The sequence below is a fragment of the Polypterus senegalus genome, chromosome 10 (genome assembly GCF_016835505.1).
Source record: "Polypterus senegalus isolate Bchr_013 chromosome 10, ASM1683550v1, whole genome shotgun sequence".
NCBI classification, from domain to species: Eukaryota; Metazoa; Chordata; class Cladistia; order Polypteriformes; family Polypteridae; genus Polypterus; species Polypterus senegalus.
This window is the reverse complement of record NC_053163.1, coordinates 41,195,442-41,215,392: the sequence shown is the minus strand read 5'-3', so window position 1 is coordinate 41,215,392 and position 19,951 is coordinate 41,195,442. Positions and strand designations below refer to the sequence as shown.

General features: G+C 39.9%; 1 protein-coding gene across 1 annotated transcript in view; it reads left to right on the top strand.

Moving 5' to 3' along the window:
* The window catches only part of dacha (dachshund a), an 853,183-nt gene that overhangs the window by 464,943 nt on the left and 368,289 nt on the right, over window positions 1-19,951 (top strand). The window contains exon 3 of the mRNA XM_039765764.1: window positions 3,839-3,970. Coding sequence (XP_039621698.1) covers window positions 3,839-3,970 — 132 coding nt within the window. The remainder of the gene's footprint in view (window positions 1-3,838; window positions 3,971-19,951) is intronic.

Sequence of the window (19,951 nt, the reverse complement as noted above, 5' to 3'; positions counted from 1 at the left end):
TAGCCGCAAGTTTTTACTTTGTCATTTTTCTTATGTAAATAGTATTTATAATACAAATGAGGTGTAATGTACTTGCTAAAATTGGTATACAATTAAATTTACCAAGAAATTGCTCAAAAATCTTCTGTGGGTGGCAAGTGTTTGTTTAATAACATCCTCAACATTCCTTACACTGTTCATCTTAATGAAATTAATAACCCTTAAACTACTCTATGCATTGTACGTATTTCCCAAACATTGTTTATTTTTTCTATTTTTTCTTTTTGGTGTGAAAAGAAGAAGGAGAAACAGACAGGGAACAATATAAAAGTATATTTAATAGAGCCCAGCAGGACTTAGGGATTTTTCATTCATTTCAGAACTTTGAACTAATATCCATCCATCCATCCATTATCCAACCCGCTATATCCTAACAGGGTCATGGGGGTCTGCTGGAGCCAATACCAGCCAACACAGGGCGCAAGGCAGGAAACAAACCCCGGGCAGGGTGCCAGCCCACCGCAATGAACTAATATTATGACATTTAATAAAAATAAAAAACAGACCTTAATATAACTGCCTGCTGTTTGTGCTCATAACTATGGTCACAATATATTTTTTGAAACTTTTTTTAATTAAATAAGACTTTAATATATATTGTATTTTGCTACTAATTAGCTTGCATAAACAAATTATTTATGTAGTAAGAAGAAATTACAAACTTTGGATCAACGTCAGTATTGTTAAATAAATTCTATTAGCAAGATTTTGATGAAAATAATTTAGTAATCAAAAAGTCTGCTGTCAGCATTAATGTTCCTCCTGTTAGTGATATTTATTTTTATTGCTATTTTAAGATAGAAAATTTAACAGCATGATGATGTGTTGTCAATCATCTGCATATTTTCTTCACCAATAAAATATTTATTATAAAACTTTTTGATGTTTTAGACAAGCAATGTGGCAAGCAAATGATCTATGAAAATAATCAATTTTTGAATTGCAAAAGTCTGAATACTAAATATGATCATTAGGTTATTGAATTTTTTTGCGTACAGAATATACATAAAAAGCATTTCTCTCTTACAAGTCAAATGAGTTTTCATGTTTTTATTCTTGTGATGTTAAAAGAGGTTGTGAGCATGTGCAGATAACATGTTGCCGCACCGACCACACGAGGAATCACCTGGATTGGGACCTGAGTGCAGTGGGTGACACCTCAGCACCACACTGAAATAGTGTGAGGTTTATAACTTTGACTGGAGTGCCAGTTCTGCCACCAACCCCCAGGTTATCCCTGTAACTTGGAGGACCTGCTTGTAGGGGTGGATGGAAATGAAAGTCAAACACAGGGCAAAGCAATTGCAGGTGAAGGGCCTTGCTCAGGTGCCCAACAGAATAGAGACACTTCTGGTGTTTACGGGATTTGAACTGGCAAATTATTGTGATGTGAAGGTCATATTTTCCCAGTGATTCACCAATCTAGGCTGGAGTTCAGTGTGTTTTAGGTTAATTATTTCTAGATCTGCAATGTATTTTTTGTGTGTTAAACATCCTGTAATAGACTGGCAGGGAGAATGTATACTTCATTAGACTGCAGCCCTAAACTAGAAAAGGTATTTTAGGTTGGACTGACTTTTCAATCAATAATTAAAACATTAAATAAACAAATCAGAATAAACTCAACAAGAAAAGCTAAATATCCTTCCATTTATCACAGCGGCTGGCTTCTAATATACATTACCACAACAAATTGTTCATTTTTTGTTTACATTTTTTCTGACACCTTTAGCAGTATTGGTATCATATATACTGCTCAAAACAATTAAAGGAACACTTTTTAATCAGAGTATAGCATAAAGTCAATGAAACTTATGGGATATTAATCTGGTCAGTTAAGTAGCAGAGGGGGTTGTTAATCAGTTTCAGCTGCTGTGGTGTTAATGAAATTAACAACAGATGCACTAGAGGGGCAACAATGAGATGACCCCCAAAACAGGAATGGTTTAACAGGTGGAGGCAACTGACATTTTTCCCTCCTCATCTTTTCTGACTGTTTCTCCACTAGTTTTGCATTTGGCTACAGTCAGTGTCACTACTGGTAGCATGAGGCGATACCTGGACCCTACAGAGGCTGCACAGGTAGTCCAACTTCTCCAGGATGGCACATCAATACGTGTCATTGCCAGAAGGTTTGCTGTGTCTTCCTGCACAGTCTCAAGGGCATGGAGGAGATTCTAGGAGACAAGCAGTTACTCTAGGATAGCTGGAGAGGGCCATAGAAGGTCCATAACCCATCAGCAGGACCAGTATTTGCTCCTTTGGGCAAGGAGGAACAGGATGAGCACTGCCAGAGCCCTACAAAATGACCTCCAGCAGGCCACTGGTGTGAATGTCTCTGACCAAACAACCAGAAAGACTTCATGAGGGCCCCATGTCCTCTAATGAGCCCTGAACTCACTGCCCAGCAGCATGCCGCTCGATTGGCATTCGCCATAGAATACCAGAATTGGCAGATGCACCACTGGTGCCCTGTGCTTTTTACAGATGAGAGCAGGTTCACCCTGAGCACGTGATAGAAGTGAAAGGGTCTGGAGAAGCCATGGAGAACATTATGCTGCCTGTAACATCATTTAGCATGAGCAGTTTGGTGGTGGGTTAATGATTGTCTGGGGAGGCATATCCATGGAGGGTCACACAGACCGCTACAGGCTTGACAAAGGCACGGCTGCCATTAGGTATCAGGATGAAATCCTTGGACCCATTGTCAGACCCTATGCTGATACAGTGGCTCCTGGTGCACGACAATTCCTGGCCTCATGTGGTGAGAGTATGCAGGCAGTTCCTGGAGGATGAAGGAATTGATACCATTGACTGGCCACCACACTTTCCTGACCTAAATCCAATAGAACACCTCTGGGACATTATGTTTTGGTCCATCCAATGCCACCAGGTTGCACCTCAGACTGTCCAGGAGCTCAGTGATGCCCTGGTCCAGATCTGGGAGGAGATCCCCCACAACACCATCTGTCATCTCATTAGAAGCATGCACCGATGTTGTCAGGCATGTATACAAGAACACAGGGGCCATACAAAGTGCTGCGTACAATTTTGAGTTGCTGCAATTAAATTTTGGCAAAATGGACTAGCCTGCCACATAATTTTTTCACTCTGATTTTTGGGGCGTCTTTGAATTCAGGGCTCTGTAGGTTGATCATTTTCATTTCCATCAAACGATGTGGCATCCTTTCGTTCCTAACACATTACCCAGTCTATATCAGTATAGATATCCAGGAGGATTTCTTTTTCCCATTGAGATCTGATGTGTTTTCAAAGTGTTCCTTTAACTTTTTTGAGCAGTTTACATGAATAATCTCTAAAATAAATATACATTGACAGTTTCTTTTTTTCTCCTTCTCTGTTGTGCTTTTTTGTCATTCATGCAATCTTGTTTAAGATAACAATGAGAAAATATGTTACCATTCTCTTAACACAATATGACATTCAAAACGTATATTGCTTCTTTTAACATGAGGCTAAATGTCTCAAATCTTTTAACAATTGCATTTAGAGCAAAAATGACCAGCCCTGTCCAATATACATTGATGAATGATGAACTAATGCTGAATTTTTAAAGCATTGGTAGTGCTCTATACACCATATAGCATAAAAATAAGAATAACATGCATATAATAAGGGTACATAATACAACACATAAATACTGTATATTTACCAATAAAAACAATAATTCAGATATAATCTTTTATTTAACCATATAATCCTGTGTGTATATGGAAAGTGTGGTCTCTTTAAAAGTGTTTGAGAGAGCAGTTTTTGATTTCTGTGATTTATTTTACAGGATTAACAGCTGCTGCCGTGGCTGAAGCAATGAAACTACAGAAGATGAAGCTAATGGCAATGAATAGCTTGCATGGCATTGGCAATCAGAATGGAGCAGAGTCTGAGAATGATGAACTCAGTTCCAGTGCAGGTAGTCCTAATTTACTTCAATTTCGTTTCCCTTTTGCTGTCTAAGATCTCAGATGCAATATGTTGAGCTGAACAGATAAGACTACTTTATTCTCATCAGATTTTCCAGTTCCTTCTGAGGAATTTCCAGATGCTTCTTGCCTATCTGAGAAATAAGATCCCTCTAGCATGTCTTGAGAATGCTTCTTAGACTCTTATCTAGGTGGGCTTTTTCTTGAACACTTCCTATGGGAAGCACAAAGGTACTTTCCAAATCACATGTTCAAATCTGATTTTGTTGCATGGACCACCTTCTATTTGGCAGGAAGTACAGGCCTTCAAAAAATAACTTATTTCATGTCACTTTTTTTTGCCCCAAATAAAACACCTCAAAACAACAGGGAGACGGCTCTTTCTTCAGAATAAGGGCCTCTTGTACAATAGCAACATGGGCAACTTTGTCTGTGGCTGAAGTCTTTTATCTTTTCTGCTGTATACATTTGAATTTGGTCAGAAAAAAGCTCCAAATGACCTGATGAATTCCAAGACAGAACTCAGATGTTAGCCTTTGTTATAGACAGTAAGAAGCAGAGTCTGTCATGCTTTTCAATGTTTATAAAAACAATCCTGTTATGAGTTTGACAACTTTATAAATGTATTATGTGTCTTATGCATTTTTTTCAGTTGTTTTGGGGGTTTTGAATATCTGAGGTAATAACTGGATGTGTATTTCATTTAAATGTAATTTCTGGGATTAAGTATACTGTATCTTGATATTATTATATTTTTGTGTTACTGTGATTCAATTGTTTTTATTTTGAGCTGTGCCATTTTAATTGCCCTTTATGAAGATGGAACTTTCATTTGCTTGGGGGCAAGTTCCCGAAAGCCAAGTTAAATGACATTATCAGCGTAATGTTTTATAAACCGGTATAGTGAATTCTTTAGCAATGGATCAAAGATTGTGTGTAATACAAAGACCTTTGTGTGGGATGTTGTATAGAATTGTGGCACTGAAAAATTCTGCATTCTTTTGATTAATGTTTAGGCTTTGGCAACGGTTATTGTGAATTTTTGGTTAACAACTAATTTGTGTTTTTTTAATTCATCTCCCAGTCCATTTAAACTTTCTCATTACTGCTCAGCTCACAGATATTCCTTATTAATTTTTCCTATGTGACATAAAAATATTTGACAAATTATTCTGTTTGGCTTTCAGCTCTATCTTTTTTGTAGTTTGCTTCTTAATAGTTACATTTAAGAGGGGCCTTAAAATTCATATACCATCTTATATACCATCCTAAGAAAGCTAAGTGTATTTGCATACATTTAACAATAACAAAAAATTATATACTTTATGTCCACTTACTCAGTTAAGTTTAGATAAGTAAGCAGGGGCCATTTAAGGCTTTATATGTTAAAATGAGGATTTTGAAGTCTGCCATAAACTTAAACCAGGAGCCAGTTTAAGGACTAAAGAACTGGAGTTATTTGTTTGTATTTCCTTATTTTTGTAGTAATTCTTGCAGCAATATTTTGAATTAACTGAAAGCTGTATAAAGAACGATTTGAATAGCCAGTGATCACCGCATTACGGTAGTCTATTCTACTAGAAATAAACGCATGAATTAATTTCTCAGAACCAATCACTAACAGAAAATGAGCATGAACAGAGGAGATGGCAAGATGCACATGTTTTCTGTCACTAAAACAGAAAACATTGGAAACATAAACCCTGAGATTAAAACCATATAGTTTTAAAACCAGAGCCAAAACCAAAATGCTAACCAAATCTGCTTATCAGAAGTTTTTGCTAGTTAGTTCGGGATGACCTGGAAGTGCATGACTTTTATACCAACACAACAATGATGTCACACATCACACACTTCCAGTCATCTCAGCATAGCAACTAAATAGCAGCAGTACACATATATTCCACAAAATAGCAGTGCCAATGGAAAAAAAAACAAAATGGTGTCATGTGCCAATAAAAATGTAGCATGAAAAATTTCATTTCTCTTAAAGCTAAAAGTAACAATAACTGCAAAATTGTGTTCTTCATGTAGCCAAACAAAACAACAAAATTACTAAGAATGAAGTAAATGATAATGTAAAACAAAATGCTCACTCTGAATGATTCATAATGAATGGCCTCCACACCAAGTATGCAATTAATTTTGAAAGTTATAAGATGTTATTTTTTCCTAATCAACTGCCATCTAAGCCAATGAGCCAATAAGCAAGGCTGACCTTATTAAAAACATCAATTCCAATTTTAAAGATTGTCTCTAAATTTCTTGTTGTTTTAAAATGTTCTTCTGTTGTTACCTAAAAGTAGTTGTATATCAATGTAGTTATACATGAGAAAAGCTCATTATACAACAGCTGTTATATGTGGTATATAAAGAGACAACAACAAATTAAAAAAAAGATAAAAAATAAGATTGGCTCTGAGATAATGGGTACGTGTCACTTACAATGTCCTACACCAAGACTTATTGACTTCTATGAGAGGTTACTCTCTGTGTCTCTTTCTCTGTCAGATATGGACAGCCAATGTTACAAGATTTTTAGTTTTGGCAAACTTGTTTTTGGTATCGTTATTTTTAGAACAGTTTTATGAATTTGTAGACTAAAGCAGAATAATATACAATGAAGACAATTTTTATCAGTTATTAATAATAAAATGCATGTATCGAACATTTCTTGTAGGATTACTAATCTGAATCAACAGCGATAAAGGTATTGTTTTAGAGTTACCAATGTCTGATAACCTTTATCCTTCTTTTAAAAATAATGCAGGAATAGGTGGAAGTTAGTGGCAGACCTGTGGTTAAAGTTATCAAAACTGGAAATTAACATTGACAATAATTAGCCTATAAAACATGTAGACACTCAACCTTCATAATAACTTATTTTCCTATTTTTTTTTACCTGTAGTTATATGTAACTTGAGTTATTGTTCTTCTTCTTTTGATCATATGTAATTGTACAATTTTTGCATATTAAACAAAAGCTCAAAACCCTCACCCTGGAGATATCACATGACATTTAATCACATATATCTCAATAGTACTTTGATTAAAAGGTCTACTATTATAAAAAATAAATTATGCAGTGTCACTGCTGTTTGCAGTAACCAAGATCTAAAATCAAAATCATGTTCTGCTTCATTGCATTTGGTTCATCAGGGACGCTGACCAGATGGTAAAATATTTTGGGGAGTCTTGATTTATTGCAGAAAGGATCACATTATGCTGCAGACCTCTAAATTTAGTTTAAAGATACAGGGCTGAGACACATCAGTGAGGTCTGACAATTCTTACAGATCACTTTTACTTATCAATGATTTATTTGAATGGCACAGGTCTTCGCAGTTTTAGCAGCTAAGAAGTTGTACAAGCATGTGATTAATCATGATTAACACTAGAATTCCTGAAGCCTATGAAAAAACTTGTAAATTTGCCCACCTTAAATCCCTTTGCACCTCTCCATCAGCAAGCAGCCTGCTGTCCCATCCCCTGCCTTGACAGAGCTCAGCTCAGGCAAAAATTTCTCACTGCTCAAGCCAAGGCTCCTTATCTGTGTGTGAGATCTGGAGTTGTATAAGGTAAATAATACAGTACATCGTTATTTGGAACACATGCATTTCATGTGCATTTCATGTGTGTTCCATGTCTACCCAGATCTAAAGATCTGGGTAAGTGTAGGATGACAGGAAATGCAAGAAATGCTGAACACATATCTAAAGCAGGAACTTTTTCCATGGTATACTAATAGTGACATGAAGTGTATAATGTGTGAAGACTTTAGTCCAAATATTAAAAAAACAAATGCGTTTTTAATCAAGAATATAACCAAAGAAAAAAAAAAGCATTAAAACTCAAGCTCAAATGTCAATTGACAGGGGCTTTACATGTGTTTTTGAATGATGCAGAGGTAAGAACTGCTGTCTTATAATCCAAAGGTCCAGCGTTTGAGACTGGGTGCTCCATGTTTTGAATAGTGAGCTGCTATTATTATTATTATTTCTACAATATAATAAAAATATACATTTGATTTGAGTCTGTAACACCCAGTATAAATTTTGGCTACTTGTAAAAGCGCTTGTTTTTTTATTATTCAGTTTTATTCTCTCAGTGATGTTCACATGGTACAACAAACTTGCCATCTGTCTCTGAGTTGATGGCATTTATCTCCATTCTTTTCACAAGAGCAGCGCTGTGGCTGATGCCTGCTCAGAACTATTTGTTGTACTGGCTATCAAAGATACAATGTCCTGTGACTGCTATCACACTGGGCAAAGGCAGGTCTGTAACAACAGACAACTTCTTCACAGCGCTTTCGCTGTGTACAGTCATGGCCGAAATTATCGGCACCCCTGGAATTTTCTCAGAAAATGCACCATTTCTCCCAGAAAATTGTTGCAATTACAAATGTTTTGGTATACACATGTTTATTTCCTTTATGTGCATTGGAACAACACAAAGAAACAGAGAAAAAAAGCCAAATCTGACATCATTTCACACAAAACTCAAAAACCGGGCTGGACAAAATTATTGGCACTCTCAACTTAATATTTGGAAAATATAAATGAAATCAAGTGCTTCCTATAACCATCAACAAGCTTGTTACACCTCTCAACTGGAATTTCCAGCCACTCTTCGTTTGCAAACTGCTCAAGGTCTCACAGATTTGAAGGGCGCCTTCTCCCAACAGCAATTTTGAGATCTCTCCATAAGTGTTCAATCGGATTTAGATCCGGACTCATTGCTGGCCACTTCAGAACTCTCCAGCGCTTTGTCTTCAACCATTTCTGGGTGCTTTTAGAGGTATGTTTGGGGTCATTGTCCTTCTGGAACACCCATGACCTCTGACTTAGACCCAGCTTTCTGACACTGGGCCCTACATTGCGCCCCAATATCTTTTGGTAGTCTTCAGATTTCATGATGCTTTGCACACAGTCAAGGCATCTAGTGCCAGATGCAGCCAAATATCCCCAAAACATCTTAGAACCTCCACCATGTTTGACTGTAGGTACTGTGTTCTTTTCTTCGTAGGCCTCATTCCATTTTCTGTAAACAGTAGAATGATGAGCTTTACCAAAAATCTCTACCTTGGTCTCATCTGTCCACAAGCACATTTTGGCAAACTCCAGTCTGGCTTTTTTATGTTTCTGTGTCAGCAGTGGGGTCCACCTGGCTCTCATGCCATAGTGTTTCATTTCGTTCAGATGTCGACGGATAGTTCGAGCTGACACTGTTGCACCCTGTGTCTGCAGAACAACTTGAAAATGTTTTGAAGTTGATTGGATTTAGATTTATCCACCATTCGGACTATCCTTAGTTGCAGTCTTTTATCGATTTTTCTCTTTCATCCACGTCCAGGGAGATTAGCTACAGTGCCATGTGTTGTGAACTTCTTGATTATGTTGCACACAGTGGACAAAGAAACATAAAGATCTCTGGAGATGGACTTGTAGCCTTGAGATTGTTGATATTTGTCCACAATTTTTGTTCTCAAGTCCTCAGACAATTCTCTGCTTTTCTTTCTGCTCTCCATGCTTAGTATGGCACACTCAGACACACAACAGAAAGGTTGAGTCAACTTTTCTCCATTTTAAGTGGCTTCAGGTGTGATTGCTATATTGCCAGCACCTGTTTCTTGCCACAGGTGAGTGCAAACGAGCATCATATGCTTGAAATAAAACGATTTACCCACAATTTTAAAAAGGTGACAATAATTTTGTCCAGCCCATTTTTGGAGTTCTGTGTGACATGATGTCAGATTTGGCTTTTTTCTCTGTTTTTTTGTGTTGTTCCAATGCACGTAAAGGAAATAAACATGTGTATACCAAAACATTTGTAACTGCAACAATTTTCTGGGAGAAATGCTGCATTTTTTGGGAAAATTCCAGGGATGCCGATAATTTCAGCCATGACTGGGCTAATAGACTGCTGCACCACAGCCCAACTCTGCTTGGCACCATAAAGTCAAATTGGACTTTCACTTGCAGCTAAAGTCACTTCAGTACCCAAGCAATCTGCAATGCTAGTGTTAAGATCTGACAGCGCCATGCTGACGGTGTATGTGCCCAAAAAGAAGCCTTTTGATTTCAGTCTGTAGCAGATTACCCAGTGGCATCGCTCACTGAGTGGAAGGGAAAAATTTGTGGCTCTCATAAGGCAACGGCATTAATGACCCAATTCTATGATAGATTTGCCCCCGCATTTTAAAAGTCGGCATAAAGCCAGACTCCTCGGTAGCAGCCGAGGTGCCAAACGATTCCATCTGAAAACATGAATTGTATTTCCTAATTTTCTGTAGAAAATGAGTTGAATGTGGATTTGTGCCAGAAATAAGAGACAACAATGGTTTAGGTGGATGGCTTAAAGGTGTTAATTTCACCTTGCCCTCCGAACAACACATCCCATGTGATTCAAATTAAACCCTCTGTACTTGGCAGTACTCACACATGATGTCTATTTCTCCTATTGTAACTTTTGGATGTAGGCAATAATCTTTTTCAATGTAATAAGTGAATCTCTCCATATACAGACCCTGACGCCTGTGTGATGTGGTAGCCTGTGAATACTGCATCCGTCGAATTCGATTCTGTTCAGCACGTTGTTCGGGTGTTTGTGAGGCCCTCTGTGATTGTCGTATACGTTGATCACTGAGCCTGCAAGCCTTCTCTCTCGATCTGCTTCTGTCTCGCTTTGTCTGTGTAACCTGACTGTTGTGGTCATACATAATTTACATTTCAAACGCAAGTGTGCAAGTGCATTATAATATGTTCTGTGGTCATACATAATTTCCATTTCAAACGTGAAAAGAATTTTATATATATATGTATATATATATATATATATATATATATAATAAAATATAATATAATATAATAATATCATATGTTCCACTTTGATCATATCCTTTTGTTGCCTTCTCATAGAATTCTATGTTAGTAAAACGCAACCTCCCTCTTCTGAACCCATGCTGACTGGCCAAACCCAGACCACATTCTTTGCAGCATGGCAAGGGATTTTTCGTAGGACTGGTCCACATTTATTATAATATTCAGGCACTGACTTTAGAAATTCAGACAGAAAATTTATGTATTGAGATTTGACTTGATATGATGTAAAAAAAGCACACAACACAAAGAAAAAAGATTTGGGGATCCACTCTATATATTGTTAGTAACCACGAGGGGGTAATCGCCCTGGATCGGAGGAGGACCGCGAGACAAGAGAAAGGAGGCTCAAGCCCATTGGGACCCGTGACCAATGCCAGGGGGTGCCCCGAGTCTCAGAGGGCCCAGGAAACATGTACTTCCACCACATCTGGGAATATGGAGGATGATCCTTCCAGGGATGCCCGGAGTGCTTCCGAGTGCTCTCTAGACATTTCCGCCACACCAGGAAGTGTCGTTAGACGGAGCACCTGGAGTACATCCGGGTGAGAATTAAAGGGGCCATCTCCCTACAGTCGGTGAGCTAGAGTCAGGAGTGGGAGCAGGACGAAGCTCCCGTGGAGAGAGGAAAGGCGGCCCACGGACATTAGAAGAGAAGCCTGGATTAAAGGTAATTTGTGCTGGGAGCACTGTGGGCTGTACAGGACTGTGTTGTTTGGAGTTGAATAAAACATGTGTGTTTTATAAAGATGTTGCCTCAGTCTGATGGTGTCTGGGCATGTCTCACAATCGACACAAGTCACAAGTAGACTGCAGAGCTTCCTGTGTTTGATTGACATGCTCAAAAAATATGTGTAATGCCATGAAAAGTGACTGCTGACACTTTAGTATGCAAGCAATGGTACAAGAATGCAGTCACACTTCTTTTTTGGGCACATACACCATCTAGATCTAAACACTAGAGCGGAGCGTCGCTTGCATACTGAAGAGTCTATAGCTGCAGGTGGAAGCTGCAGTCGCTGTATTTTGTATATAAGAGCCAGATCGAGTGTTATTTACTTATTTACCTTTATTCATTTACTTAATTCGTACAGTGTAAAGTCACAAGTAGACTGCAGAGCTTCCCGTGTACGTATACAAAGTACAGCGATGCCAAAAGTGCATTCTTTCTCCGATGTAGAACTGTCATCATGATCTGAGTTCACCTCTGTTATAGTGCGTCTATGTGAAAACAGCAGTGTCAGATGAGGAGGAGGGATGGGGTTGTGAATGTGACTAAGAGAATAAAACTGAATAAAAAAGAAACAAAGCTAACCTTCACAAGTATCATAAATTTACACCGGCTGTTACAGACTGAAATCAAATGTATGTTTTTATTCTAAGATATTAAGAATAAGAGCAGCTCACTTCTCAAAATGGGCTTGTCCGGTCTCGAACTTGAGAAGCTTTGATTATTAGTCAACAGTTGATACTGTTGCGCCACCAAAGCGGTCATAGCAAATCCGTGTCGATATCATACCTTAAAGCGGGTTCTTTTTCTGCAGGTATATTCTTGAATAGAACTGCATTTGTTTTGTTACATTTGCACCTTTTGTGAAAGTGTTTACAGTATTTGATATTTGGACTTCAGGTTGTACACATTTTTACACTTCATGTCTACATTTTGTCAATCTATACTAATAAAAGGCAAAGCCCTCACTGACTCAGTGACTCACTCACTGACTGACTCACTGACTGACTCACTCACTCACTCATCACTAATTCTCCAACTTCCCATGTAGGTAGAAGGCTGAAATTTGGCAGGCTCATTCCTTACAGCTTACTTACAAAAGTTGGGCAGGTTTCATTTCAAAATTCTACGTGTAATGGTCATAACTGGAACCTATTTTTCTCCATATACTGTAATGGACGTTAGCCCGATGGCCGTGGGGGGGTGGAGCTGTGTGTGACATCATCACGCCTCCCACGTAATCACTTGAACTGACTGTGACCGCAGTACGTAGAAAAGAAGGAAGAGCTCCCAACAATAAAACAGCGGAGAACCCGTGGATTAAATAAAAAGGCTGCTTAGTTGGCGAAGCAAGGATAAACGACTGCCTTTGTATGGCGTTTGTTTATAAAACAGTGGAGAAGCTGTGTAAACGCTGCTTCACAAAAAAACAGCAGAGCACCTTATATGGGTAGGCAGTCAGCCAAAGAAGGGAATCAATAAATAACTATAATCGTAATAAAGGAACAAAAAAATAGCGGAGAGCCCGCGGATTAAATAAAGGAAATGGGTATCTGAACAGTAAACTAAGTCAAAAATAGCTACACAATAACTATAACAATCGTAATAAATGAGCAATAAAACAGTAGAGAACCGCAAAGCAAGGAGAAAGGACGGACTTCAACCAATCAGATTTTGAGTTGGTGTCAGTAGGGCCGTTTAGCAGGCGTACGTCACCGTATTCAGACCCATTGATTGGATAGAAGCCGATATGAGGAAGTCTGTGACGCCATTGAACGCACCATAAACGCTCCGAGCGAAAGATCGTTGCGTGCACTACAGACAACTCCATGGCAGAATTATGGACAATATTATTTGCCAGACACAGACCAGATTTCAAGACCATGAAAACCTGATGTTTGTCACGCTCCTCGAGCCCCAAAACTTTCGGGAATACAAGAAAAATTTCACGCATGCAGCCTTTTACACTTTAACACAACAGCCATGGAGCGCTTTTGGATCTGTCTCGGCTAAAAACGGAACTGACTGTAATGTATGCTATGGATGATTTTGCAGGAAAATCTCCCACTGATCTCCTTGACTTCCTTCATCAGAAAAATCTGAATGAGAGCATGGGGCAGCTGTTCACATTGGTATATTTGGCAGTGAGCATTCCCATGTACACTGCTTCTGTCAAGCAGACATTTTCAGCCCTAAAGCGAATTCAAACTTATGCCAGGAATACCATAGGGCGGGTTCACCTTTCACAATTAGCTTCGATGGGGATAGAAAGTGAGGTTTTGATGGAACTGAAGCACTCCGATAATCTGTACGACAGAGTAATTGAACTGTTTTTGAGGAAAGAGAGGACGATGGATTTTGTTTACAAATAATCTGAATTTTTGGTGAGTAAAATATTGCGATTTTCCTAAATGATATTGCACGTTTATGAGTTATTATTGATGTTTTTTATGTGTGTCACAGCTGTGGCTGCAGTAGAAAGGAAGTTGTTCATCCCTGGTTTGTCTATAAAATAAAGGCATTTATTATGGCGACAGGAGTATATATATATATATATATATATATATATATATATATATATATATATATATATATATATATATATATATATATATATATATATATATATATATATGTATATATATATGGCAAGCTCAGATCCAATCCCGTCTGCGTCCCTATAGAGCGACGGGAGACTGCCGCGGGCTCGGAGCGTAGGGCACTAGGACCTAGGGCACTCATCAGTCCCTGTCCTGCCAGCCGCTGCGATCTCTCCCTCCTCACCTCGTGCACAGCACTCCCTGCTGCATCTGTTGTTGGAGAACTGCGTACTCGATGCTGATCGTTAGTATCACAGCCAAGTTTGGCAGATTCTCACTTTTTCTTTACGGGGACGGTTTTACTTACCTTCCCCGCCGCCGTGTCCACCAGGCTGAAGTGTCCAGCGCCGCGCTGATCCGCACACTGTCGCAGCGTCTTCATGGACGTGACCGCTTTCACCTCCAGCTCCTTCAATCCCTTACAGATGACGCGTATTACCTGCAACAACCCCTGCTCCGCAGGCTGAATGCACGCCTCCAGCTCATGCAGAGCAGCTGGCAAAGACAGGAAGTTAGTCGACGGTAAGCTCACCTGTCTGTCAGCAACACACGCCGGCGACTTCCTGTGGGCCTCTTCCTCCGGCCCAATCGGGTCTCTCCCGGGCACGAGATGGACATTCCTTGGTCCCGCCTCTATACAGTCATTGGCGGGCACACAAGACACACCGGCCAATCCCGTGCCTGTCAGTGGGTGGGACTTCCGGTCCACGGCCATCTTTGCTCTCCTCTTCCTGGTGCGGTGGCCTTTTTGGGCTTTCACGAGTGGCAGCGGCTCTCTTTCCGCAGCTCTCATAGCTGCTGCTGCACCGCTGGAGCCCCGCAAACCGACATGCCCCCGCAACTGATGCGGATCGGGGCAGCCCCTGCTCTGTAAATAAAGAACACACTTGGCCCCACAGGGCCGGTTGCCGAAAAGCAGGGAACTTACCTCCCAGATCCCGTCTGCATGAGGAAACGTCCCTGGCATGGCTTCACTAGGCAACACGCCGTCGCAGGCGCCTCCCGCACCAGGTGAGCACCAGTCCTCCGCGATCCGGCAGCGGTCTGCTGGGCGACTCCTTGTCCCGGGGTTGTGGGCACGCCGCACCTGCGGCACGTGTGTGGGCGCACCTTTTGTGACGGGGCCCTCCGCCTTGGACCAGGCGGAAAGTCCCATCTGGGATGCCATTGTGGACGCTGGCCCAGACACAGACAGGCGGACACGTTCATCTCACCCACAATCACGTTTATTTACAATAAAATCACAAAAGTGCACCACAAAACCCCCAAAGTCCCCAAAAGTCCTGGCCACACAATGCCTTCTTCAGGCCGCCTCCTTGCCTCCTTACATCCAGCTCAGTCCTCTCCGCTCCAGACTCTCGCACTGAATGAAGGGAGGCAGCCCCTTTTGTTATCACCCGGATGTGCTCCAGGTGAGCTCCGGCAATCACCCGCCGACACGCCCCTGTGTGGCGGAAGTATCGGCTGCCTCCCCGAAAGCACTCCGGGTGTCCCTGCTCTTCTTCCCCCCAGCACCTCCTAGTGTGGCGGAAGTGCTGAGGTCCAGGGCTCCCAAGGCATGGAAACGCCCCCTGGCGGCCCCCAAAGCAACCAGGATGGCGACCCCCACATGATCCAGGGTGCGCGTAGACCCTCCTCCGGTCCCTCAAGGTGTCCCGGCTGGGTCGTGGCTCCTGGTATCCCTGACAATATATTTATATAGATATACAGTGCATCCGGAAAGTATTCACAACGCATCACTTTTTCCACATTTTGTTATGTTACAGCCTTATTCCAAAATGGATTAAATTCATTTTTTTTCCTCAGAATTCTACACACAACACTCCATAATGACAATGTGAAAAATGTTTACTTGATGTTTTTGCAAATTTATTAAAAATTTAAAAACTGAGAAAGCACATGTACATAAGTATTCACAGCCTTTGCCATGAAGCTCAAAATTGAGCTCAGGTGCATCCCGTTTCCCCTGATCTTGAGGACTTGAATCCGATTGAACATCTCTGGAGAGATCTTAAAATGGCTGTGCACCGACGCTTCCCATCCAATGTGATGGAGCTTGAGAGATGCTGCAAAGAGGAATGGGCGAAACTGGCCAAGGATAGGTGTGCCAAGCTTGTGGCATTATATTCAAAAAGACTTGAGGCTGTAATTGCTGCCAAAGGTGTATCGATAAAGTATTGAGCAAAGGCTGTGAATACTTATGTACATGTGATTTCACTGTGTGCCTTTTTTTTCTCTGCACCCTAATAAGCTTTTATATGACACTCAGACGGTGGGCTACAACTCACCTTTTCATGGCGACTTTCATATGTGACAACTACTTTTTTATTTCGGGCACTGTGCAACTTTATGAACGTGAGCTTTCAAGTTTCTCCAACACGCTATGTCACTCGATCAGCTTCTTTTTGTTGTTTTTACCACTGTTTATTGGAACAAATAGTATGTTTTTCCTTTGCCTCCACTTGGTATTCGCTGAAATTCTTTCATTTTCCCTCTTGCTTTTCCCATTGTCTTTTCACAGAACGCTGAGCTTAAGGACTATTTATATTGATTTACATATTCAAAGAGGCGTAATTCTTGGAGGAGTTGGGGTGGGACAGCAGGCGTGTGCACATATGTTAATTTTCACGCTGACCGGGATTTATGTAGCAGAAGAACACAGAAGTTGGCGAACACACAGATTCTTCTGTGCATAAGCATATTTCAGCTTTTGTGCTTACATCATGTTATAGTGTGAATTTTACGTTATGCATGAGGCCGCAGGCATGGGATAACAGATAAAAATTAGCCAGTTGGCTACATCTGAAATGTTTAATATTGACATGTTTAATATGCACTATTCTTATTTCAATAAAAAAATCTTACTTCATTAATGATCAGATGTTTGTAAGCACATTCTTCAGTATTCTCATTGTCGCTGTCTGTTGAGTCACATCCAAGCAGTGAATCAAGAGCTAGTAGAGATCTATGTGAAGTTCCCTCTGCTGAAGATAAAGCACCCTCATCATCTGGTCCTGTTGCTTCTTTGTGTCCCATGGCAAGCTGGTTGTTTTGAGTAATACTCCCATCCATGGACTGGAGGGCCAGAGCCTGTATTTTGTTCTGAACACTGAACCTCTCTTCTGATTTCAGGAATGTCAACTTTCGAAAACGTGGGTCTAGTGCAGTTGTAATGATCAGTTTGTTTGGATCATCATCTTTTAAGGTGACCTCTCTTGACCAACGTGCAGTGATCTCCTCTGAAACAGCTGACTGGAAGGCCTGCACAGCAGATATATTATAAGCAGCGCTTTTCAGAAGTGCTTTGACCAGTGGAGGCAGAACAGAGACAGTCACATAGCTTTCCCCACTCAAGTAGACTGTAGCACATTCAAAGTCCTGGAGAGCTTTAGCCAGCTCCTCTAAAATGATCCATTGATCAGCTTTGAGGTCTAAGTGTTGTTTCCCTCTTTGTGTTACTGTTGGGTCAGACAGAGTTGCAGTCAGTGGCTATCTTTGTTCCAGGAGGCGCGTTATCATATAATAAGTGCTGTTCTACCTGGTAAGGACATCTTGGACAAAAATAACAAACGATAACAAACAATACTGCCCCCAGATGTTCATGTAGTGCATTGCAGTTGCAAAAACCAATGTGGTTCTTTGTGACTGGAGCCTCTTTTGAAGGTTCTGTTTATGACGCGTCGACAATAAAAAATTCGTGTTGACGATTTATTGTAGTCGACGTCGTTGATTACGTCGACTAATCGTTGCAGCCCTACTCTGTAGGTTGATAATTTTCATTTCCATCAAACGATGTGGCTTCCTTTCGTTCTTAACACATTACCCAGACCATATCAGTATAGATATCCAGCATGATTTTTTTCCTATTTTGATTTGTTTTGTTTTCAAAGTGTTCCTTTAAGTTTTTTGACCAGTTTATTTTTTTAATGTAAACTAATCTTTAGAAAGTAAAAGCTCTTTGAACATAATAATATTTTACTTGAGACTGTTCCTGATGTAGAATCATAGATAACTATGATGCAAAGACAGTGTCTTTCTCTATTGTATAAATCTTCATTTTGAAAAATTCAAATAGTCTAACATCCCTATGCTATTTTGAAATAGAAAGAAGTAAGAGATTCTTCCACTTTAACAAATGAATATGCTGAACCAAATTTTCTTTCAAAAAAACATCAAGTCGAGTTTTGAAAGTTCCTAAAATCTTACTGTGTGGTAATGCACCTGCCAGGCATTACCAGTTTAAAGACTAGTCTGTAAGTTTAAGACTAGTGTAAAATGACTTAAACTTAGTATAGTAAAGGTACTTAGCTTTTTAAACATTTGAAATGTGAGCATGTGTTCTGAAAACATTTTAATTTTGCTCTGTCAGGACCATGCTCTGTGACGGCAGTGGCTGGCCATATACAGGTTCAGGAAAGGAATATTGGACTCACGTGTGCCCGGTTAAAACACATGCTTATTATAACCACCCACAGCTGCAGAACAAGAATTGTGGAGAGTTAATTTAGTGTAAGGCATTCATTGTTTCAGTGAAGGAGACCCCAAGTTAAAACAAAAGAGTAAAAGCTTCGGCATGTCCGTCTTTAGTACTTCATGGTATTCTCACATACGCACGCACAGCTGATGTATAATTAATAGAGGCCTTGCAGAGATGTGGCATAGCATACAATTGGAACATGCCTGCAACAATTTGATTGGAGGAAAGGAAGCAGCGTGAAGCAGATTGGATTAAAGTAACACTTCCTAGTATAAAAAAGGCACTTCCTACTTGCAGGGGTTGTCTTTCCTTCTGCCTTTCAACTGAATAGATAGATCGAGGTAGTAATATTGGGGAGCGTTTTAGAGTGCAATAGTTTTAACTGCTTGTGCCTATTTTTGTATATATTTTTCTTTTTACTTTTTGTAGGCATTGCATCATCATTGTAAAGATTTGATGGAGGTATTTATATTGATAGGCTATTGGTGCACTCTTTGTACATACACTTGATTCTTCTTTTTGTACATATTTTGTAGATTATTTTTGGGACTGTGAATTGTTTTGTACTTTAAGGAGCAACTCTATTGATAGAGGAAGACTGACTTTCATTGTGTATACACATTTTTCTTTTTGATTGGGTACATTGGATTTCACTGTAATTATTGTAAAGAATCACCATTTTATCCTTTATTGGTTTTTTTGTGTCATTGCCTTTGGACTGTATTACAAAGCCAACATTACACTGTTTTGTCTCTACACCTGTAAATAAACTGCACCCTTGTTTTGAAACTCAATGTTCTTGTCTGTGGCTCTCTCCTGCTGGTCTTGTTTTGTCTCGAACAATAATGATGCCTAGTGTGTAGTTTGGTGTCCACATTCCCACTGCGTGAGGTGAGACATACATAAGATCTAAGACAAATGCACTTGATATTTCTTATGACATATAGTAATTGAATGCCAGGATAAGGTTCTGTATACATAATTTCATAGAAGACATAAATTAAAAACATACTGAAAGCATAATGGCAGGGTGCATCATTGCCTGATATGGAAATGGCACAAAATAGGACCATACAGCACTGCAGAGAGCTGTGCGCTCAAGTGAATGCATGGGGATATAGTTACCGTCCCTACAGGACTTCTATACAAAAAGGTGTACTACCAGAGTAGGCAGGATAATGAAGTACTCTTCTCACCCTTTCTACATTTGCTTTAAATTGTTACATTGTGACAAGCACCCACATTGCCACAAATCAAGAGTACAAAGACTGAGAAGAAGCTTT